Source organism: Hetaerina americana, unplaced genomic scaffold (assembly GCF_022747635.1).
Source record: "Hetaerina americana unplaced genomic scaffold, ioHetAmer1.1.p SCAF_3, whole genome shotgun sequence".
Lineage (NCBI taxonomy): Eukaryota > Metazoa > Arthropoda > Insecta > Odonata > Calopterygidae > Hetaerina > Hetaerina americana.
This window is the reverse complement of record NW_027286874.1, coordinates 108,556,530-108,582,030: the sequence shown is the minus strand read 5'-3', so window position 1 is coordinate 108,582,030 and position 25,501 is coordinate 108,556,530. Positions and strand designations below refer to the sequence as shown.

The window sequence follows — 25,501 nt, the reverse complement described above, 5'->3', positions numbered from 1 at the left end:
CCATCTTTACATATCCGAGTTACCCGGATTTTAGACGTCACTTCCCGTCACTTCCTCTAGTTGCGAGAAATCAGTCAACATGGGTCGTATGCATGCGCCTGGGTTAGTAAATTAATTACTGTACTATTTAAATTAATATTTATTTACAATAATACATCAAACGAATACCATGCGTAGATCTACGTAATTTTTTTAAACAGGCTCTATTATTGTAATTGCCGAAAGTCGTTTACAATTAGCGCATGCCGCGTGGTATTGAGGAGGGAACCATGTTATATGTTGAAATGAAAAACATTTTGATTTGCAGCTGTGCTTGACGAAGTAGATTTTCAAATTATGTATTAAATTTTTTTTTATTTTTCTCTCCAGTAAGGGTATATCCCAGTCAGCGTTGCCGTATAGGAGGAGTGTTCAAACTTGGCTGAAACTAACCGCGGAAGATGTGAAGGACACTATATATAAACTTGCCAAGAAAGGGAAAACTCCATCCCAAATAGGTAAGTGAAACGTACATTTCGTGTTAATTTCCATTCCGGGAGGTACTATATATTGAATCCAAAAGGATAAGTTATTTTTTTCTGAAATTAGAATATTTTGCAACCATAGTTGTGTATTCTTTGATATAATTCGAAATCGTGAATTTCTAAAGTTAGTATTTCTTAATGTTCATAGAAAAACCTTCACAACGATTAAGCATAAACACTTGTACGCAATTTTAGTTACTTCAGTGCTCTGCCCTTAAAATTTGTGAAATTCGTAGTAATACTTGATACCTTAATAAAAGATCACTCATAAAACATTTTCCTTCGCAATTTTATTGTGACTGGAGACCATTTGGAGTAGATTCCGTAAGTTTGCCATTTTCGCATATTTTTTGATCAGAATCACCTCTTAAAATTCATGTTTAATGTATAGATAATTTATTTTTCCTGCAAATTTTCGACTACCATTTAGGTACCTAGACATTCGGAAGAACGTAATTACATTCTCATTACCTACAGTTTTACCGTTGTTTTTGTTTCAGGTGTTATTCTAAGAGATTCTCATGGAGTAGCCCAAGTAAGATTTGTCACTGGCAATAAAATCCTCAGAATCATGAAAGCCATTGGTTTGGCTCCTGATTTGCCCGAAGATTTGTATTATCTGATCAAGAAAGCAGTCGCTATCCGCAAACACTTGGAAAGGAACAGGTAGGAAAAATTCGTAGTACTTCCTTGTTCCAAATTCGGTGTTTGTTATGTAGTTGATGTATTTTCAGCCGAATATCATGGCGAGAAACGATTTGAAAACTCACAATTTTGGTTTAACTATTTCAGGAAAGACAAGGATTCTAAATTCAGATTAATTCTAGTAGAATCCAGAATCCATCGGCTGGCCCGTTATTACAAAACCAAGTCCATCTTACCTCCAAATTGGAAGTACGAGTCCTCGACGGCATCAGCATTGGTGGCCTAGTTTAGACTACCAATTTTTTAAAATATTAAAAGGTGTTATTGGAGTGTGACTGAAATGTAAAAAAAATCTTACCAGCTTCATTCCAATAAAGTACTTGTCCCAATGAATGTAGTATTTATTGCTATTTACCTCAATTTTAATCCCAGGGAATTACTGAGAGGATGAAATAGTATTGCCAATACTATTGGTGTTAAGTATGAGGAAGGGTCGATTTTGGATAGGCCCATATAAACTTCTTATCATATTGCTGCTTGAAAGTTCTCTGCCGTCATGAACTCTCCATTCCTTTCAGTATTTCTTTGCCCAGTGCTTTTGACTCTCATATCATTCTTGCTCTCTATTTGCTGCTTAGCAGTCCCTCCTATAACAATAATCTTAATACTTGTTCACCTTTTTTGTTCCATTTTCTACAGATTGCTTCCTGGACCCATTTTAATGTAATTACTACATGCCCAAAGCCCTCACCTATGCTTTTCTCTGAGATAAAGGTTCAATACTGCATCTCTATGAAACCAATCCTTTTTCTATTTACTTCAAAGCAGTTGACCTTACCACGTCCATTTTAATTCTTATTGTTCGCCTAATTACACCTAAATACGGCGAATTATTATTAATAAAATTCAACATCCTTCGGTGTCCATGCAAGTCCAACTGCTTTTCTTTTTATAAGCCAGCAACCATGTCAATTAGAGATAGATATGGAAGCTATGGTGAATTCAGTCGCTCTATGGCTGCATGACAATAGTTTACAACTAAATGCAAGAAAAAGTTTACTTGGTATTTAGTAATAGAGACCTTAAGTCAAATATTTCAGTAGAATTTGGAAATCAATTGATTTCTGAGTTAGAACATACCACCTTATTGGTATTAGAAATATACAACAAGTTAAGCTGGAGGTTTCAAATGGAAAGATTTAGTAAAAAATTATGTTCAGCTCTATTCCTTTTAAAAATTCTTGCCAAAAATTGTAATACAGAAGTATTGATCCCAGTATACCATGGTATATTTGAGTCCATAGCTTGATATGGCATCGTCTGCTGGGGGAGCTTAGCACATGGAAACGGCATCGTCTGCTGGGGGAGCTTAGCACATGGAAACATCAATAGAATACTCACTCTTCAAAAATGGGTATTAAGGGTTTTATTTGAACTAAATACAAGAAAATCCTGCAGGGAGTACTTCAGATGTCTAAAAATCATGACCATTCCCTGTATATGTATAATGTGTTTTTGTATGCCTACACCAAAACCCCTTCACTGGTCAGAAATAGGGATGTTCACAAGTACGACACACTTCGTAATGGCCATTGTAGAGTAGCAGTACTACAAAAAAACCCGAAAGATTTAGGGAGACTGCTGTTTAATCGACTTCCTGAAGAGTTGGAATGAATACTCCCCCAAGAATATAAATCCAAAAAAATGTTGAAAAATTTCTTTGTAAATGTTTTTTATGGCATCCAAGAGTACATAGAAAGAGCCAATACAGGGAATTCTGTTGTTTAAATCTTTAATACTCTTATATTTCATGTACATTATTATTCCAATGAATTTGTACATATGTTAAGGCACCTAAAAATTTAATTGAATCTAAACAAAGCCCATACAATTATGTATTGTTCATCGGTAAATAAAGCTGTCTATCTTACTACCCAAGAATAATTTAGTAAGAATACAAGAAATTAGGTATTTTCTGTTGCACAATTTCATCGTGCTATCAAGTATTCCTAGGCCAAAGCTTTCCTCATAATACTGTTTTACCAAAAGTAAGGTGCTAATATTTTTATCACAAGGTTCTTATACATATTTTCTCCTCGAGACATGAATCTCATGGCTTCATTAATATATTTACTACCCTCTCGCATAGTAATGTTTTTCCATTTTTACTTTCCATGATAATCTTTTCACCTTCTTGTATAGCTGACTCATTTCTCAACATTATCAAACATTTCATTCTATACAGTTTACTGATGCATTGCTTAATTTCTAGTTATTTCTTTTATCCAACTCCCTTGCTGTTCATCTGAGATCTGAATTTACATTGGTCTCAAAGCTTGAGAAAAATTCCAGGGGTCGCTTGCATAAAAATTTCCCATATGATATCCCAGAGCTGGGAGTGCTATGTTGGAAGTTAAAGGAAATTTTGCTATTGGAGATCCTTTAGTTTCCAAGCACTGGTTGATGATTATAATTATATACTTAAATTCTTCATATAAACCATAGTTAATCACTTTTTACCTACCATTCGTGTTTGTTTTATTCTGAAGCTTTCATTATTATTCTTTTCTTTATTTTTCCCATGTTTCACTTTTCCCAATTTCGTGTTGTCCAAAAATGTGATCAACTAATCCTAGTTATTTAGGCATATTTGATCTGCTTTTGCATGTAATTTTAATGGTAAATATTATCACCACGGACCATTAGTATCTGCAGTTATTTACCAGATTATGGTAGGTTTTTGATGGATTTAGGTGCTACAAAGTACTGTACTTCCATACCTTAACTAATATGGCATACGGAGTTCCTCAAGGCAGTATTCTCGGACCATATCTTTTTAATCTGTACATTGATGACTTAGCTTCCCTTGTCCGGACCTCCCTAGCCCACACGTTACTATATGCCGACGACTGCAAAATTTTTAAGGAAATTAATTCCCCCACAGATTGCTACCACCTTCAGGAGGCTTCAAATAAAATTTCAGAATGGTGCAGCACATGGATGCTAAATTTAAACTCAAATAAATGCAATACTCTAGTTCTCTCCCTAAAAAAATCTCCTCTTACCTTTAACTATACAATTAATTCATTTCCTCTGAATCGTGTTGCTTCTGTCAAGGATCTAGGTGTATTAACTGATCGCAAACTTAATTTCTCTGATCACATCAAAGCAGTTAAATGCATAGCCATGTCTCTTCTAGGTCTACTTTACTGCTACACAGAAATAAAAGATGTACAATCTCTACATCTACATAATACCCCGCAAGCCGCCGCAAGGGCGTGTGGCGGGGGGTGTTTGATCACCAACCGTAAAAGAAAAAATACCACATGCAAAAAAAAAACAACACGGAAAATCACACCCGCAACAGCGCACACACTCATGCAAAAATCCCTTCATCCAATACTCATGCAAACACATATACCGCAAAACAACTAAAAAACTGCACCCCATGATGCAGCACAAAAGCCATCCTACAACACGGAAGCCAGGACACAACAAGCAAGAATGTGAAACATCACTACCACATGAAAATGCACCACAAAACACTACCCCCAAAGAGTCTTAAAAGGAATGGAATGCGACCCAACGTTGCAGGTAGCAGGAATTTCCCCCCGCGGAGAGGGATGAGGGATTGAAAGGGAAATTTGAAAACAGATGAACAGAACACGAATGAGGTCATTCGGAAAGAATGGGTTATTATAACAAAACACACAAGGTTAGTAAAAGAGCATGCATTTAAATACAACTAATTATTTTTTAGACGCTGAGGGAGGCAAGTGGAATTTTTGCTATCTATAACCCTGCAGTTGCTATCCCGTATTGTCCGTGGGAAGAAGGAGTCCTTGAGTCGGCTAGTTCTGGCATCTATTTCCCGAATTTTATATGCATGATCCAAGTGACCAATGTATGTAGGAGTACGAATAATTTGCGAGACCTCGGTGCTGAAACAAGCGGATCTAAATTTATTTAATAATTTTAATCTTGCATTGCATCGTCTCTCAGCCAATGATTCCCACCCCAAATCCATGAGCATTTCGGTGACGCTTTGCGTTTTATCGTAGGAATTTTTTACAAAACTCTAACCGCATATTTCTCAACCATTATCTTACCATTAATTACCTACTGCTCCCCTATATGGTCCATGTCTGACCTATCTAACCTTAACACCCTGAACACGATAACAAATTTTTTCAGTAAAATTGTCAAGTACAGAGTCCCCCATCTTTGGGACTCTCCCACTGAATCACTTCTTTCCTTGCTCTCAATTTGTAATCTCTCCACTCTACATCTAAAATCTGATTTAAAACTTGTGCATAACACCCTTAACTCCATTAACGACTCTCCTGAACTAATTTCCCTTATCAATTTCAGAGTTCCCCCCCGAGTTACCCGCGATCACTCTTTATTCCACCAACCCATTCCCAGATTGTCCCTCACCAAACGTTCCCTTTTCTTCCGTCTCCCCGCTTTACTGAATTCCCTTCCCGAAAGCATTGACCCCCTCTCACTCCCAGCCAACACATTTATAAACCTTTCTCTGACACATCTCTCTCGAAAGAACTAGCACAATCTCTCCTTTCACTCCCTCATCCCGGTTTTGTTCCTTTCTTTCACTGCTATTTGTTATTTCTATGAAAATTTATCTCTAATAACTGCTAATTATAGTCTTGTTGATGTTTGTGTCCTTACATGTTGCTGTTATACGTGTCACTATAAATTGGCAATCCTGCTGTATGTGCACAATTTTTACTAAATAAATAAATAAACCCAGATGAAATATAGAACCATAACTCATTTTTCAGTTCTGCATACTTTCTCCATTTGTTAATTACGGCCTCCTCAATGCCAGTTTATTTCTCCACCCTATCACCACTTTCATCATCCACTCATCTTGCCTTAGAATTTCTCCTATGTCATTCCTGGTACTCAATTCTCCAAACCTTAAGTTCTCACTGTCCCAAATCTACACTTATCCTTTAGCCACAATACAGTTTCTGAGCCATAAAAAACTACCACGTTACAGTTTTCACTGGTCTTTTTTACTTCCTTACTATAGGAGCCAATCATAAAACCCCACCTCTTTGTATAAGCTTTTTTAATCTAAATGACTCTCCTACTTCACCTCCTTAAGACTGAAGCACTTCCTAAAAAATGTGACCTCTGCCTCATGTTCTAGCATTTGTCCCCAACTGCAAATGCACCTGTAATCTTAGCTTTTACATATTTTAAGAACCTTATTACCTTTGATTTCTTAAGATTAATTCTCAAGTCTTTCACACTGGTTCTGATATGCTCTAAGCAATGATTGTAACATATTGGTAACCTGGCTAGATAAAAATTGTGATCCTGAGGACACAGCAGCTTTGTCAGATGACCTTAATGCTATACAATGGTAGTGTGACACTTGGCTATTAGAATTTAACTTAAAAAGTGCGTAGTCAACAGCTATTCCCACCTGAACGCCTACTGCATTGGGGACACCGAAATGGAATGTTTAGACTCGATTAAACACCAAGGCGTTACCCTCAATCATGACCTCTCCTGGGTGAAACACATGCGGCGAATATGTGGACCAGCTAACAAAAAAATTAGGATTTATTAGAAGAGTACTTGGTAAATGTCAAAGAGAAATGTTATCTTTTGCTGTTTAGGCCTTACGCTGCTAGTATATGGGATCCTTATGAAATCGGATTGATTGCCTAATTGGATTGCATGCAGCTAAGAGGAGCTAGATTTGTAAAATGTTGCAATGATAAACTTGGTAGCGTATCCAAAATATTAAGAGGAGCAAGCCTGGGAATCACTAAATGGAGCAAAGGTTAAAGTACAGATTGAAGCTTTTGCATAAATTGGAAGGTCTCTTTTAGCAGTGATGTTGAAGACCCCCATCGTACTACAGTAGGAGAGATCATGCTAATAAACTTAGAGAGGTTAAGTGTAAAGTGGATGGATTTAAGATGGAATTTTTTCCACGAATGATAGGGGATCATAATAACTGTTGTTCAACTGTGTTAGGGTAGAATTGTTCTTGTGTGTATTCACCCCCTGCCTCGCACCCTGGCGGTGGCTTGCAGGGTATATATAAATAAACTTTATCATCCCCAAATCTAACAGATTGCATGAGTTCTCCTGCTCTGACTCCCTTTTACTTCACAACACAAATTTACCAGTTATTTCACTCCTCGGAGAGCTGAGTAAATTGATAATGCTGTACTCAACTCCACCTGATCATAGGATAACCTAATTGTATCCCTCGCTTTACCTGTCTTTTCTGCCAAATGGCAGAAACCAAAACTGGAATGGAACCTTATGCTGGTAATGTTAAACTTTTTTTTGTTTTGATTCTGTGCCCCACATTAACTCGAATCAGGATTTTCTAGCCTTGAACGTCATCCTGCACTCCTCTGTCCAGTACTTTTAGATTTACCTCAATTACATTCTATCTCTGGAACCATCAATGGTCTCAATTCTGAATTTGAAGATTTATTAATGCATATTTCTGCACTTCTAGTTCCTGTGCGACTCTTCAGCCTCTTGAAACCAACATGCTTTGGTTTTCCTATTCTTGAAGAATATCATAATTTTAATGGTAAGCCATCGCCGAGCCATTTGGCTGATGTGCTCAAAAAACACACCTCTAATTTTTCTGATGATATCCGAGAGAGGAGGTGGAAAACAGAAGAATATGAAGAGAGACCAAAGAAAATCTGAGGTTAAGAAATGAGAACTTTGGAGAAGAGGTAATTAAAACTTAGATATGGAATAGGAAGCTGCAGGAACAATAAACACACCATCTAGAAGCCATGCATTGCAGGAGAGATGACTAGAGCAATAGATGTAAGAATGAAATGGAAGTTTGTATGGGAAACTAAATCGTAATCATCTTTCACAGTCCAGTGATGTATTTATATAGAATTGTAAGACATATCAATTATGCAATTGTAATATTGAGAAATGCATACAAGCACTACATCAGATGGTAAGAGAACTTTTTGGATCTAGCAAAGGAAAAACTGAAAATTACTTCAGCTGACAGTTGCCTTACCTAATAACTACTACTAGGAAAAATTATACCCACCTTACAAGACTGGACAAATAGACAAATGAATTCATAGATGGTGGAGAGACTATACAAAATAAAGTTGAGGTAAAAATATTTAAGGCAGATGGCTTGCATATACTTATTAAGGAAATGTACTAGGTAAAGTGCCTGGGATTACCAGATAAAGACTGCACCATGATAAATATCAGGAACAAAGGTATCAACAACTACTTAACTTCACTTTTAACCAGACCATTGGATTTTTTATAATGAGGACGACTCAACATCAAAAGAATGAGCTCTGGTGAGTTCTTATGGCAATTTCAATCCACTGCCTGGCAAAAATTGACTTCAGTTTCTCTATGTGTAGCACTTCAGTCAATCAGCACAGTTAATTTTACTTCAACACGGTTGAGACTGACTATCAACAACCACAATACAACACTTTTGGTATCATTCAAATACATCACACACTAATGCTGACTGATAATTTGAGTACTAAATTGTGCATAATTAAATGCAAGTGTGCATCAAGAATAACTATATACACACACATGGTTTGTTCAATAATTGCTTAAATAATTCAATAGATGGCATTCATGGTGTTGCAAAAGGTTTTAGTTATAAAAGGAGATTTTGAAGTCCTAGTGTGTGACTAACCTTAAAAAAAAAGACAACCACAAAAAGTGTGACTCTCCAAGTCTTGAATGGGCCATTCATATATTAATAACTCAAACTTTGCACCTCGATTTAAAACTTTCCAAACACATCTCTCCTCTGCAATATCTACAAGAAAGCTTTATTTATTCATTATTTATTTTGTACATGGTCAATCTTAAATTAATGAGAAAATTAGTTAAGGTGTATGTTTTTGCATTTAGGTTCGAGGGATGATTTCAACATGTATATGATACAACATTCAAGTCCTGAGCATAGGGATCAATACACAAAAATAAACTCTTAAAAAGGCTGCAGTTCCAACTGATGGCCTGGAAGGTTATGCTCTCATGTGGTGGTATTATTATTATTATTAAATCAGTGAATTTGTTGTGTAACGCCGCAACATCCCCATGGACTGAGCGGAATGCATTTTATTCGTGTCACGGCCTCTCCCCTGAGCTCTCCTTCATCTCCTCCCGCCACACATCCTCCTGGACCTGCTGCCACTTGGCTACGAGCGTCGACACAGATTTTTTCTTCAGGGAAAGAGCAGGGGCCAGTTTTGGTTGCTGAAATAGAAAAAATTTAGGATATCAATTAGGGCTGGAATATTAGGACAGAATACTAACACACACTAATAAATGTGATACATGGACACACCTAAATTGTGAGCAAATTCAATTATTTTCAACTCTGCCACTACTTCACAGAAGGCAACGAATATATCAACAAACCCAAAAGATTTCCTTCTAAAATACTATTAAGTGTCTAACTGTGGAGCATTAATTCCATATTATAAATACAAATATATTATGAAGCTCATTTTAGATAGCTCCCCACTGCCTCCCAACATGAAGAGCCATGTGCTCGGATGCTGTGCGCTCTGCTACTCGACTGCTTCTGGGAGGGAGGCACCTGGAGCTAGCGGCTAACAGCTGCCATGCCAATGTGCCCTTGCCTCATAAGAGGGCACCACACGTGTTCAACTGGAGTGGATTTACCCAAAGCCACGACAATGCCTCTTTTGATCAGGCTATCTATCGATTAAGCTGGATGAGTGTAAACTTTACAAGCAGTAACTGAAGATATTGTTGCACTAAAGAAAAGGGTAGGGGAATGTTAAGTTCACAAATTTTGCAAAACTGATAGTATTACATGCATTGAAATACTCAACAATAATACTTTTACACAATTAATAAGCAAAAAAATGTATTTGATCATCATGACTTTAACTTTAATAAAGATTTCAAAAGAGTAGATGCAATGGGATACTGTTTCATAAATTGGTCATGCAATCACTGTTGGATGATTGGAATGACCCCTCTAGCCTTATCTTATCCTTTTTATCTTCCCATTGATATTTTTCTATCTCATCCCTAAAAGCAAATGAATCTAGGTCACTAACTTTCCCTTTTTTAAATACAAAGTGGGATATTGCTCTTTTTACATGTTACTATATGACTGCAACATATGTCATCATGATTCATTTTTCAATATCCTCCAAATGTTTTTGTCTAAATTAGCCGCCAACCCTCTTTTAGAGGCTTCCTGAATGGCAATCGGTGTTTCAGAAAGATCTAAATTACACACTTTCTCCTTCTCAGTGGATCATACATTTTTTAAAATTCGTCAGATTGCAAATAAGTAGCATAGTTTAAGAGCAGCAGAAGCAGCACAACAACCATCTGCTTGGGTTGCCCTCTGACGTGGAGCAACACTTCAAGGTATGTCCTTTTCGTTCAATGCAGTACTGTGTGTGAATTACGTTATTAAACAACCTGAGAGAGGCAGGGAAAAATTTTCCCTTATCACTATTGCAAAAAAAAATCAATGGTAATTATCTGCCCTCATAAGAGTGGAGGAAAGAAAATAATTCTTCCTGGGACAAATGGACAATCCAGATAATATGAATGCGAAACTGTAATAGTGAAAGCCCACCATTAGCCAAACAGAGGAAGGGCAATTAATTGCGAATAGTAAGTTCTCAAGAATATCCAAGAAGCAAAGAAGCCTTTCAAGTTCCACATGGAGAGAGCTTGATTAGCTGTAGAGGTCATCAGAGAGTACCTTTTTCTTCTTTGGCTTGGCAGGTTCACTCATGGGTACAACTGCTGAAGGCACATCTTGGCCATAAGGGTCTTTTGGTTTGGTGTCCGGGGGATGTGAGCTCGCCAAGGGAGTGGGTGAGATGGGTCTGGCATTTGAGGAGGGGCCAGTCCCTCTCTGAACGTCAGCTTCACTTGATGCTTCCATGATGGGCTCACTGATCATTGCTATATCTGAGTAGAAGGAGTCAATTGCTGCCGTGAGGGAATCTGCTCTGGCCGGAGGCTTGGCAATCGTGTGATGTGTTGATGGGAAGGTGGCCACCTCAGGAATCAAGACGGCTGGTGCCACAGTGACCACATCCAATGGGACTTGCGTCACCACTACTGGAGGGACGACAGGAGCAACTATAGCCTTTAAGGAGAAACAAGCATTAATGAAGATACTTTAGGAATCCTATTCCAATCTCAAAAGGTCACTTATTCAAATGGAGGGAGGAGAATTATTAATTTCCAAGCTTCTTAGTAATAACATATCTGGGATAAAAGCAAATAATTTGTACAAATATGTAAATTAACTTATGGGGGAAGTTTTGATTCTTGTTCCAGGTGCATTGACCCGCTTTTCTGAAATTACAATTCTCATATCAATGTGTGTTAGACTTATCCTGATGCAGCCCAAAGACAAGCAGATTACTTCACATAGACTGCCCTTGGTACTTGTTGAAGTGCACCCTAAATACTTTAAAATGAGGATACAGAAATGGAAAGACAATTATGCACTGGCACCTCTTTGAAGGGAGAATCAGAATGTGCCGATGGATTAATTCAATAGTTTCAGGCTCTACTTAGTAAAAATTCAAGATCACTGAATAAACAAACTTGGTCTTTTTTCACACTAAACTTTATTACACTACTACTGCTTTCAGTGCATTGGTGACATCATAGGCATCCTTGTGTATCTTATTCAGTTACAAATGGATTCCTCTATATTTCACCGGCATTTACCTACAGTGCTGACATCAAAAGAGCATATGTATTAGCACCAAAATGTTATCTTACTGATATATATCATGCACCATACTATTTTTATCAAGAGCTACTTCCCAATTTTGATATACTCTATTCCAGTTAAGAAATTTCTATACAAGTCAATTACACAGCAGCAGCAAATGAGCTCCAGTTTTCTTTTTTCCCATGATATCCGATCCACAAGGCATCTTTAAAATCTCACATCCAAAATTACTTCATCTGTCTCTTAATTGTAATAAAATCTATTCTTAAATAAAGACCAGATCATGCTCGGAGAGGAAAAGTACTAGACATTGCCCAGATTCTGTGACTTTACACATATCATCCACAAAGTCCACTACAGCTGTCAACCAAGTTATAAATAGCACCGACAAGAACCAAGAAGAAGTTACATCAGTCAAAAAGGTCAGATGTGCATAATCACTAAAATGTGGCATCTTTAACATGTCAGAATTATACAATTTTTATAGGTATGAAGAAACTTAAGAAGTGGCCGCTCACATTCTTTTAAGAATGCAATTTTTGGCATTACTGCTGGAGAGACTGCTTCAAAATTTTGTTCAATAATGCAAACAATACTATGTGGTGAGTCCAAAAATGTACATAGATTCTGAAGTAGGTACTCAATAAAAGCAGCTTTGTGTAATAATGTTGATGCTTATGATTTTGAAGAGCATAGGCATCGATTTTAAATCCAGACACGACAGATCTTTTATTACGTCAACATCACAAAACCCTAGACTTACTAAATTCCAAAGAAACTGCGGGAGATGCCGCAACATTTAACTTTTAACGGAGTCATCCGCTAATGTGCATTTCAACGCTATAATTTCAGAGTGTAAAAATCATTTCTTCTTGACTGGGATCCCAGTCAAGGTGAATGATTTTTACACTCTGAAATTGTTCCTAGACCTACTAATTTAATGACTAACTTTATTTACATTTTCCTATAATTTACACATTTTCTATGCCCTTCATAAAAAAATGGGCTTCACCATAGAAATAGGGGTTTCACTGATATTTTATAAATGAGCCAAGTATATTGGGCAAATGAAACACAGTCTACCAGTGAAATGTAGAGGGGACACATTGATATGAATGCAGGACATGTTTTAACGAACTTTAAAATTTTCCAAAATATTCACACACCTTCCCAAGAGTTTCCCCGACTACAGTTCCAGGACAAAAAATACAATAACCCCTCAGTTCAAGGGTGTCAAGAAATGTAAATGTTCATTGCGCAAATAATAAAGTCACTTCTTCCACTCACCTGAGCTGCTTTGGCTTTGGTCTTCCTAGCACCCCAGTCGGTGACTTTGGGAGACTCGGGGGACCAGTGGGGGGGAGAGGGGGTCGGTGCCTCCCCAGGGGGGTCCTTCTCGGTGGTGGCCACATTCCCTGCAGACCCAGGGAGCTCCGCTGCTGGTGCGTAGGGGACAAGGGGGGCCTCCACGCCAGGGGGCAGGGGCTGGGCCAGCTCCAGGGGATCCAAGGGGGGTGGTGGGGGAGGGGTGGATGGTGGGGGTGGTGGTGGAGGAGGAGGGGGTGGGGAAGGGGGCGGGGGTGGTGGTGGAGGAGGAGTGGATGGTGGAGGGGGTGGGGGGGATTGGAGAGTGGGTGGGGGCAGAGGGGGGTTGTGGTGGTGCAACATGTTGGCAGCAACTGCGGGAGTGAAATGAACAAACATTCAGACGCAATGGCCAGAGAGAGAGAGAGAGAGCTTAATGAGGGAGGGAGGGAGTGAATATAGCCTTGGCTCACCATTGACAGTGTTCATTGATAGTCAATTGGCCACTATCACTTACACTTTTTGCTTAGATTTGTGGTTCATTATGTGCCGACTAAGTGCTGCAATATGTTATTCTGAATGATTCATTCGTGGTGCTCCTGAATGATGGAATTAAGTGTACCGGGAATAAGGGAGGACACAATTTTTTAAAGAATTTACATAAATTACAAAAATTTTATAAAGAAACTTATAATAAATTCATACAACCTTCACATGAAAATCAATCTTGGAAGACTCTTAGTAGCAGAGAGCAAGCATTTGTAATGCATGAGATGGATCTCCAACACCTAAAGAACAAGGTCAATGTGTCTACAATGAGGGAGGAGAGTTTACAATGAGGAGAGAGAGAGAGAGAGGGACTTTTGTTTTCTTTTTGTGTTGGTTACATATCAGTGTTTACTATTTTAATTCTAGCCAGAGAGAAACTTCAAAGTTAAGAGCTTCAAAGAACTTCAAAGTAGAGAGAAGTAGAGAGAGAACTTCAAGTAGAGAGAGAACTTCAAGAAGAAGAACTTCAAAGTAGAGAGCTCACCTGATGATGAAGTTTTACTTCGAAACCCGGGTCGTGTGAATAAATCGTTTTCGTGTGGAACTACAAAGTTAGTCCTTTCATTTATTTATTCAAAGTTAGGCACAAACATAATTATTTAAAATTGTTATGAGGGCGTACATGCATTCACATGTAATGCATTTTTTTACCATACCCAGTCATTTGATTTTTACACACGGGTACCAAATACTGTGAGATCTGTTTTCCAAGAATCAATCAAGGATAAGTACTAACAGATTGCCGGCTGATGAGTAAACTAATCAGCTTCATGGATGGCAAAAGTGACGGTAACGAAAGAAATGTCACTTCTTACCTTCACTGGCCAGGCCCAACGGCTTCAAGTCCTCCTCCTTGGCGATCTCCATCCTATTAGTCTCCCATAACTGCTCCTGGTAAGATAACGGAGCAAATAAAAATCTGAGCACAATGGGAAGGATTTACAGGGTAAATCCCTTTTCCCTCACTCAATGCTACATCACTGCCTGTCTCTTTTACCGACACACTCCATCTCCTCCTCCACTCAACATACTTTCCACATCCCTTAAATGAGATCAAATTCCAAACCTCAGTTCACAATTAACATAACATACAAACAGCAATATTTTCACTTAAATAGTTGCCCCTTGATGGTAAAACAAATGGTTCATTACGTATGCTCTAGCCATTCAATGTCACTACATTTGCAATAATCCTGATTTTTTTTCAAACATTTCTCTCCAGTCTTCTTCATGTCTTTCCCCACCAACATTACCCACATTTCCTACCCATGGAGGAAATTCTCACCAACACATGCACCAATAAAACTCTTCACAAAAGCACGCTTCCCATTCGCATCACTTACCTCCCAGGTTACAGCCTCTTAAAAGTTGCCCCCAGAATACACCTTCATACCATCCTAGTAGTAGTAGTTTTAAGGGGAGGCGACCGACAGCTAAGGTCATTTGCGCCATAGGGGATGGACAGGAAAGGATTAAGGGTGGAGAGAAACCCTGCGTCGGCATTAGTCTACTCTTTACGAAAGGCGCCAAGGGGTCCGCAGTTTAACGTCCCATCCGACGGACGGCGTACTCACTCAAAGTGCCCTCCACAAAGCACCTCAAGTAGGGATCGAGATACCACTGAAAAATATTCAACACCGCCGGGATTTGAACCCGCGCCCTCAGGGTGGGAAGCCAGTACGTTAGCCATCGCACCATCTCGATCCCCTTCATACCATCCTTCCCAAAAGCAAAATCACAACCGACCCACTATACAAGAGCTCCCCTGTAACTTTCAAATGGCCTGCATCTCTCTGATATTCTTTTAAGAACACCAGGACCCTTGCTAAATCCGTAACTTCCCAAAACACCCCTTACTCAGTGCAACTGTGAAATATAAAAAAACCTGCCTTATACTTGCCACCAATCCCTTCCCCAACATCAACTTCTCAAATATCTGCTGTCTCTCCCAGCCCCCTTGCGCAACCTCAAGCAACACTGCTCACTACTTAAATTCAGGTGCTATCAATCATTTTACATTAGCCAATTCACCAGGTCCTGCAGTATCAAAAGTAATCGCAACCAGGCTTCCTGTAATCCACCCTCCCCATTCACCTCCATCCCAGTTCTAAGATACTACCTTGATCAAAAAGTTCCCGGAATAACCACCGTGTGGCGCTCCCATCGTTCCGATTTGAGTTCTGTTTTTTTTGTTAAATTGGTACATCTGTTGTTGATATTCCCTTTAAATCTTAGTGTCATAACTTGACATTTGCAAAAGTTACGTAGCCAAGAGTACATCTATCTCTGTGTGTGTTGGCGATTTTTTACAATTTCAGAAATGGATTTAAATTTGCAACAACGAACTTGTATTAAATTTTGCGTAAAAAACGGATTTAGTGGCGCACGGACGTTGGAAATGTTGGAAAAGTGTTTCGGCAACGATTCTCTAAAAAAAACGGTCGTTTACCAGTGGCACGAGCGGTTCAGAAGTGGTCGTGAGTCAATCGAAGATGATGAACGCAGTGGCAGACCATCGACATCGAAAGTCGGTGAAAAAATTGATAAAGTAAAAGAAATGTTGGTCAATAACCGCAAATTAACCATCAGAGAAATAGCGGAGGACTTGAACATTGCCTATGGATCCGCCCAAGACATTGTGGTTAATGATTTGGGTTTCCGTCGTGTAGCAGCAAAGTTGGTGCCAAAAGACCTCAATTTCATGCAAAAAAGAGACCGTGTTGACGTCGCAAAAGACATGATTTGCGAGGCTGAATCCGATCCCACATTCATCAAAAGGATCATTACTGGAGACGAGACGTGGGTTTATGAGTACGACACGCAATCCAGACATCAGGCAAGTGAATGGCGTTCACCAAATGAGCCGAGGCCAAAAAAACCACGTCGTTTTCAGTCAAAAAAGAAGGCAATGCTGACGGTTTTCATGGATTACAACGGTGTAGTGCATCATGAATTTTTGCCAGAAGGCCAGACAGTAAACAAAGAGTATTATTTGGGCGTTATGAGACGTTTGCGTGAAGCAATTCGCCGAAAGAGACCAGAAATGTGGGCAGAAAACTCGTGGATTTTGCACCATGATAACGCACCGTCGCACAGTGCTATCATTATTCGTAATTTTTTGACGAAAAATGCAACAAATACCATCCAACAGCCACCGAATTCACCTGATTTGGCTCCCTGTGACTTCTTTCTGTTCAATCGAGTTAAAAAACCATTACGGGGAACGCGTTTTAGCAGCCGAGAGGAAGTAATGGAAAAATCGCAGGAAGCACTGATGGACATACCGAAAACCGAATATAAAAAATGTTTCGAGGATTGGATCAAGCGCTGGCATAAGTGTGTTGCAGTCGATGGGGATTACTTTGAAGGGGACAATATAGATTTAGATGAATAAACTTGTATTTTTAATTTTCTGAATAAATTCCGGGAAATTTTTGATCAAGGTAGTATGTGGCTATTTATGACATCAGCTTCAACAACTGTTACTATTACAGTGCTACAATTTCAGAGTGTAAAAATCATTCCCCGTGACCAGGATTCAGACTGAAATCTCTTGATGTCTGGCCAAGTGCTTTAGCCAATTACCAAGCTACCGAGGCACCCTCTCACACTCTTAAAATTTTCTCCAAGGCATCCTCTCACACACTGTGGGAAGTAGCTTAATTGGCTGAAGTACTCAGCCGGACACTGAGGGATCCAGGTTCGAATTTTGGTCGAGGCGAATGATTTTTACATTCTGAAATTGTTGCATAGCAATGCGCATATTGCAGATGACTCCATGAAAAGTTTCCTGTCATGGCATCTTACACAGTTTCTTGGAACTGTAATTATGCTTCCATTATTCTTCCCTTCATTCTTCAGTCGCACCAAATTAAGAAAAAACGATGGAGAAGGCAAGTATGTCCACTCAAATCCTTGTCGATTTCTAACCAAAATTTTGCACATTCCCCTCCTACTAACTCACCAGCCATTAATCTTTTCGCCCTCGGCCACTATCCACACCCTTCCCCCACTTAGATCTCCTCCCTCAATCATCCTTCCCGCCCCCCTCCCCACACTAGCCATTACTTCAGCCATGTTTGCACACGTACGATTGTGACCACCAAATATGCATACAAAAAGTGCTCATTCATTGCATTTGTGACTATTGAGTAAGCTATACCTGGATTTTTAAATAGTTTCCATCAACCACCTTCATGAGTTTTCAAATATTGACACTACACATCACAATCATCCAGGTGTTCTGCAGAGACACAAGTCGAGAGCAACACCACAGTCTACCTACCCACATACCATCCTCCCACGGTTGTTCTTGGGTCTCCCTTTATCTTACTCACTTTAATTGTTAGTCACATGTCAATCCTTACTTTTCCCCTCACAGCCATTGTCACAATTTCTTTCCACCTTAACATGTGGCTGATCCAGATTTCTTTTCTCTTCAGGTTAGCATTCAGTAGTAACCTATACTCCCAAACCCCATTTTGGCTCGCCTTCAGTTGTTACATATTCCATAAATATTTGTCACCAATATGCTGCACTGAAATTTTGCTTTCCCTTAAACATCTTGCCAGTCGAGGCCTATTTAATTCTACAGGAAGCTTGTAAATAGTCTGTACTTCCCTACTGCACAGCTAAACAATGGTTTAAATGTTTAAAGAATGGAGATGATCTGTTCCAAAGGAAGGCACCCTATCTCCCCCCTCCCCCCAAGGTGGACCTCCAACCACTGACCGGACATGGAAGTTAACACCAATGCTGCCATTGTAAGAGAACCTCATCGATCACAATTGAGATCGCTAATCAAGACACCAGGTACCAGCAAGCACTAATTTGAATGAACAATACACTAAAGGGATGTTCTGTAAATTCTCCAGGGCCATAGCAACCCCAAGAGGCCACATTTCGAAGCAACAGTTTAGGGTGCTACATCACCATACTTCGTGACCCCACAATGCAAATGCTGTGGCTATATACCTTGTGATAATCAATATGAAGTGCGTAGTTATATGTTTGAAGATTAAATTATGCCAACGGAAAATGCATAATCACTCTTAATTGAACAATCCACATACAATAATAAACCTGAATGAAGTTTTGCAGGGATTTCACATGATGACCAAATGGAATAGAGAGGCCTTGCCTCCTCCACCCTCTTGCCGGGCCACCGTGCCCAGACCTGCGAGCAGAGTCCCACATTGGCCATGACTCCTGCTCATCATTTCTGTTAGTACCATGGCAAAGATAAATGAGGTGGTTTACTGTCGCCATCCTTGATAGTGTTTCTAATGCGACACCTCCACTTAAAAGGCCATTCAATTGAGGTACCCACACTACAACAAGTCCTCCTTCATCTCCATATACGTCCTTCCTCCCTTCATTCAGTCCAACATCCCCGTCCTATTCCTGATCCTTCCTCATTTGCCCAACAGTCTCCCTTTCACCATCACAGTCTTCGACATTCCACTGCCAATCAATATTATACACATCCACCTGTCCTTGTAATAGTATTACTTAGGGGAGGCACTGACAGCTGAGGTCATTAGGGATGGTTAGGAAAGGATGAAAGCAGGAGAGAAAACCCAACATTGGCATTAGCTTACTCTAAACGAAATGCACCAAGTTTAACGTCCCATCCGACGGACGGCGTACTCACTCAAAGTTCTCTCCACAAAGCACCTCAAGTAGGAATTGGGATACCACTGCAAAATATCTGCCGCTGCCAGGATTCGAACCTGGGCCCTCTGGGTGAAAGCAAGTACATTAGCCACCGCACCACCCCAATCCCCTCCACTTTTCCTTCTTCTTTCAGATTTCTCTCAACCATTCCCTTGCCTCTCCCTCAATGCCTAGTGCTTCCTCATAAGTTTGTTTTGCATTATCTTTAGCATACTGAAATTTTGGAATGTTTTTTGGCTTAAAAAAATGAAAAATTTGGGAATTAAAGTCTGCAGGCTCGAAACTTGTTGCACGGTGGCCGACCTTCCACAAGGTGTTGAGGAAGAATAGGATGGAGGAAGTTTGATGATCACATATCCTTGTTGTTTTGCTTAATTCGGTAATCATTCATACAAGTTTACACTGAGTCACAGGAGTTATTGTAGAATCATAAGGGCTACTCTAGGACTATGAATGCTCTAACTTAAGATCATTATGCCAACTAAGTCGTAGTAATTCCTGATTTATAATTTCAATGATGGCTGAAGTTAGTTATTTTGTATCAATTAATGGCACACAGGAATCCTTGCAGACAACCACATTACTATTATTATTATTATTACTTTTTATTTGCCCAGAGATCACAATACAAAAATACCAGGTGGGTGGTGTATGTACATGATATAAGGCACGTCAAATGAGGAGCAAAGACACAGTCTCAATTAAGATACATAAAAGAATAGATGCTCATAGTTACATAAGTGTTTGGTACAAACCCATGAACATCGGCTGTAACATGCACATACAATATCAAATTCAGAAAAATCATTGATCACAAACATGAATCAGACCATGACCATTGCTAGAAACTCAAAGTATGAACTTACTGGTTGGGAATATTGTTGAGATATTCATCAACCGAGTAAAACATATTGCGCTGTAGATATCTTTTTAATTTATGCCTGAATGCAGCAGTTCCATGTGTAGCCTTGATACTTTTGGGTAGTTTGTTAAATAATCTGATGCCCATTTCATTGGGTCCTAATTTCAATGCTTTAGTTCTGATATTCCCATAATGGAAGTCATTCCTGCCTTATCTTACATGACCACATGACCTTATCTTACTTATAATCCACGCATTATTTCATAACAGTAATTGATATTCACAGCAAAATATAAACCATTTAAAACCATACTAATATGCAATTTTAAAATTCAGATAATACATTGAAATGGAAGCATTGGATATGCATATGTATGTAGTTTACTAATAGCTACCCAAGCATTTTGCTCGTTTACTATTAGATACCTAAACATGACAATGCTCATTTATAATTATACGAAAATTGTCTCACTAAACTGACCTTGGAAGTGGCTTATACCAAACACATATGATATAGTGGAGTTAATGACCTTGTAATAACACCGCCTGGAAGTGAGTCTTCACTCCTTCACTGGATTTTCCAATTTTTCCTTCAGCCACAAGTTTTCTCTCGTGCGAGAGGAAATGATTCTGTTTTTAGAATCTATTCTTCAGAAAATGGACCAGCTGTAGGAAATCTGCATATCCCAGGTACAGGAGTGCAAGAAAATCAGCTATGATGCTCATATTTTCATTCACTTGAAATCCAATGAATGTTGGTTCTGGACCATTAGTGCAGCTTCTTTGGACTACATAACAATCCCACATACCACATGCAGACTCACACATGCTGTCAATTGCTTCAGTCTACCTACTGAGCCATCATTGGGACTTTTTCAATGGGAAGCGGCCAAATAATATCCCACTGCTGGAGCACCAAATCCTCTTCATAATGCATTAGAGTTGTTATCTGGTATTGATTTTTGCATGTGTTGATCAGCCATCAGAGAGGCTTATAATATTCTCTAGAAATTGAATTTTAACTTTAAGGAGGTTAAGTTGGAAAGAGTTTTTTTGTAATGGATGCGTAGGGGCTGTGATGCAGAAAAGACAATCTGAAATATCCACAAAATTAAAGGTTTCATTGTCATTCAGTTGGTAAGAGCAGGCAAAGGGTTTCAAAATAGACCGAGTATCATTCCAATGCATTCCTTTGAAAGTCTTGCACTAAAAATTCCAATCACAATTAAACATCCTTGTTCAAGAGATTGCCTTAAATGCTGATGGACTTTTTACCAACTATTCACTCATATATAATCATGTCCAAGGGGGAGAATCTTTTTGGTGAATACTTGAATAAATTCATCGGTTAATTTTGAAAATATCTTCATGTTGCATTAACACTTTGAACTGGAATATCAGTCTGTCAGTATATAATAGATTCAATGAAATAATCTTGAAAATAATTTCACATAGGTCAGTTACACCGTGCAATAGATAACACAATCCCTGTAGCACTTTCTTTGATACTTAAGTTTCTACTTTCAATCTGCAATTCAGTTCTTCATTGCAGGTTTTGAAACAATTTCTTCCCCACCATGATAGTGTGGAGCATTTCCATTGCTTTTATCCTCCATTCCTCGATAAGCTGTGCACAGACTGCATTTTCAAAGGGCCTGAGCACAAAGACATTTCACTGGTTGAACTTCACTCCCAGATTCAATTAGCGAAAGCTATCTTTCACCATGTTCACATCTCCCAGTCCTTCAGAATGTTCTTCCCTCTTCTTCCACAACACTTTTTCTTCACGCAGAATTGAAGGAAGGGGATCGAGATGGTGCGGGGGCTAATGTACTGGCCTCCCACCATGAGGGCGCGGGTTCAAATCCCGGCGGTGTTGAATATTTTTCAGAGGTATCTCGATCCCTACTTGAGGTGCTTTGTGGAGGGCACTTTGAGTGAGTACGCCGTCCGTCGGATGGGACGTTAAACTGCGGACCCCTTGGCGCCTTTCGTAAAGAGTAGGCTAATGCCGACGCCGGGTTTCTCTCCACCCTTCATCCTTTCCTATCCATCCCCTATGGCGCAAATGACCTTAGCTGTCGGTCGCCTCCCCTCAAAACTACTACTAGAATTGAAGGAAGGTTTTTGGTTTCAAAATCATCGAGTTAAACGAAGACCAACAATGTTTTATCCTAAATATCAAAATGCAACACATATTATATCACGAATTAAACTCACACAGGCTATTTCCCGTGAACTTAGCTTTTCTCTCACAAGCCACTTATTTGGTTAGGCTTCTTCTCCACAGGTGTTTCTGATGATTGTTTCGCAACTTAAGGCTCTGAACTTCCAAGAAGGAGAACTCCTCTTCATATATGACTCAGGAAAATAAAATAATGGACATCTCACACTTTTATACGGATTGTGAAGGATCATACCAGTAAGTTTGTCATCTTTAATAAATATAGAATAAGTATGTCTGCTTCTAGCACTGATTTGAAACACCATGACAAACAAAAGAAGAAAGCAAAAGCAATCAGTTTATCCATTTATTTCCTTCATTTCAAGGACATCAAAAGGACAAATCAATTTTCCCACCTAGAGCTAAATACTATGAAAATAAAAAGTTGAAGTACAATACATTGAATGTTGCAAATTACTTCATCGATGCTACCTCTTAACTTTTGCTCTTAAGTGAAAGCCAGTCTTGACTTCATGACTCTCACCTCATTCGGTCCTATGAACTCCCTAGTCTTAACTCCTTACTTAAAGCACAATGGCAGTATGGACCATTAATGATAAAAAAAAACCATAAACAGTAATCAACCTGAAGGCCTATTTGGTAGGTGATGGTAGAGTTCACCCAGCACTAAGCCCTACATGGCGTGTGAAATTTACACATCAGGGTAGGGGGGCCAGTTCCTTCCCCTGTGCCGGTTATGGTTTCCCAGGAAGATCTGGTACCCGGAAAATCACATAGCTTGGGTAAAGCTGCAGGTGCCCAGAGTGCCTTGCCCGGGAATTGAACCCGGGCCCCTCCGGTCAGTAGTCCAACGCTCTAGCCCCTGGACTACCGCGACCCACTTAAATTAATTATGAAGGTGAAACATACAATTGAAAAGGAAGAATCTGTTGGAAAATGATGAATCATGAAACACAGAAGCACACAAAAGAGGAGGCTGTACTGTCTGCACAATGAAAAATTTCCTTCAATATATTGACTTGACAGAGGTACGTGAATTAACTTAATTTTCCTTGATTAATAGCACTGCAAATTGGAAAAGAAAATAGTCTCTTCTTCCACATATATTTTACTATGCACAATCTAGGTTTTGACTTACAAAGTCATCATCAGGAGAAGTACAGAGGACACACAGCTTTATCAACTAGACAGAGAAGAGGAGGGGTTTACGTTGGTCAAACCGGGAGGAAATTCCATGAATATGTGAACGAGCACTGCGCCTGTCTCAGAAACAGAAATCCTCCTTCCCAATTTGCCAAGCACCTACAGGACAGTAAAAACGCAAGTGACTTTGCTCCTGAGATTCTATAATTGAAGAAGAAAGGTTTTAGATTAGATACCTTGGAACATTTGGAAATTTCCGAGAACAGTCATTATAAGGGTATATTGGTTAATGACCTGACATATTCCTCCTGTTCCCCCCTCCTGGACCTCCCTCTGCTCCACAGCCCCTCTCCCCCCCATACACACAACAGTTCCCTTGCTGCGTCTCCTCTGTACTTCCCCGGATGATGACTTTGTCAGTTGAAACCCAGGTCGTGCATAATAAAATATATACGTGGAAGAACAAAGTATTTCCTTTTCCGATATGAATCCCTTCCACAAAGTGATGCCTCAAACCACTCAACACTGCACCCATAATTCATATTCCAGCCACTGAGAGGTGACAAGGGGAGGTGTTTCATTGGAGGGAAGAGCATTTGTTGCTCACCTTATGCTTGCTCCAGGCAGATGGGTGTAGCCCAGATGGATCGTGCTCTTCTTCCCTGCTCATGCCTTCTGAGTCCACGAGTGGGTAGCTCCACTCCACTTTGCCCGTGGCCTCCTCAATGTAGCAGTACCTCTTGCTGTCCCTACAGTCCAGTGGGCAAAGGGGGTCGCAGGGGATGGGTGGGCACACGTCACCAAGTCATTCATGCGTTTGCACATTCATTCATCCCAGTCATTCATGGGACGGAGAGAAAGGAAAGGAGGACAAGAGAAGAGATATATTAGAGCCACAACCAAACTGAAAAGAGGGAGGGAGAGTGTGAGAGATAGTGAAAGAAATTATATACACATACACACACACACATGCGCGTGTGTACGCATACATATAAATATTCACCAACAATGTCCACCAAAGTGAATATAGGGTTAGTCGCAAACATGGTGAAGGCATATTAAATTTAGAAACACACAAAAAGGCATGCACAACTTTGTTTTTTGAATATTTTGGTGCCACAACCACCTTTCTCAACAGAAGGAAGAAAACTGGGGATAAAGGGGATAGAGAGGATGGGTAGGGTGTACCAAGAGAAGGAAGGGAAAGAAAGGGGTTTTGGCGAGATTGGCATGGGTGGGGGTCAACAGAAAGGTCAAGGGTGTTCCCCTACGGGGCAAAGCTCAGGCAGCCACCTGAGCAGGCTTCCAGGAGCCAAATTGAGGGTTTGGAGTTTAAGTGGATTGTCCGAGGGGGGACGACGGGAGGCAATAACTGACACATTATAACAATCATTGAGGGAGACATTAGGGAGTGAGGCATGTTTAGGAAATGATAGAGAGAATAATTAGGAAGGGTTCCACAAGGCAGGGAGGCAGGAAAGATGTAAACATGCCTCTTTCAATGATTGTTAAAATGTGTCAAGTATTGTCACCCCTCTCCCTCTCAGACACAGCCCTTGAATATATATTCTATTGTTTCAGGCTTCACTTCGTGGAAGTATTTAATATCCATTACTAAAAAAGAAAGAAAGACTCGTACTTTTCCACAGATTTTATTATACGGTACAACGCGTTTCACCGTATAATAAAATCTGTGGAAAAGTACGAGTCTTTCTTTCTTTTTTAGTAACAGCCCCTGAACTTAAAACCATCGAGGCAACATGCACCTGGATCCAGGGAGATTGCTCAGACCCTTGCCTGCCATGGGACACATCCCTCCCTCTCTCCTGGACCTGCCCTACCCTCCTGCT

At 39.7% G+C, this 25,501-nt stretch overlaps 2 protein-coding genes across 3 annotated transcripts in view; one reads left to right on the top strand and one right to left on the bottom strand.

The window, feature by feature from the left end:
- Nucleotides 1-4: 4 nt before the first annotated feature.
- On the top strand, nucleotides 5-1,558 carry RpS13 (ribosomal protein S13). Its single transcript, XM_071588619.1, has 4 exons — nucleotides 5-102; nucleotides 370-497; nucleotides 1,025-1,190; nucleotides 1,317-1,558. Exons 1-4 carry the CDS (start codon nucleotides 80-82, stop codon nucleotides 1,453-1,455), a joined length of 456 nt encoding a protein of 151 aa, XP_071444720.1. The 5' UTR covers nucleotides 5-79; the 3' UTR covers nucleotides 1,456-1,558.
- Nucleotides 1,559-8,989: 7,431 nt separating this feature from the next.
- LOC139690171 (formin-binding protein 4-like) overlaps nucleotides 8,990-25,501 on the bottom strand; it is a 37,088-nt gene continuing 20,576 nt past the window's right edge. Inside the window, exons 8-12 of one of the 2 annotated variants that reach the window (XM_071587445.1) lie at nucleotides 24,259-24,400; nucleotides 14,601-14,670; nucleotides 13,219-13,610; nucleotides 10,939-11,331; nucleotides 8,990-9,440 (exon numbers count right to left, since the gene is read on the bottom strand). In XM_071587445.1, the coding sequence (XP_071443546.1) occupies nucleotides 9,312-9,440; nucleotides 10,939-11,331; nucleotides 13,219-13,610; nucleotides 14,601-14,670; nucleotides 24,259-24,400 (1,126 nt within the window). In that variant the 3' untranslated portion in view covers nucleotides 8,990-9,311. Of the gene's footprint in view, nucleotides 9,441-10,938; nucleotides 11,332-13,218; nucleotides 13,611-14,600; nucleotides 14,677-24,258; nucleotides 24,401-25,501 lie in introns of both variants that reach the window. The other variant, XM_071587444.1, reaches the window with a different exon arrangement.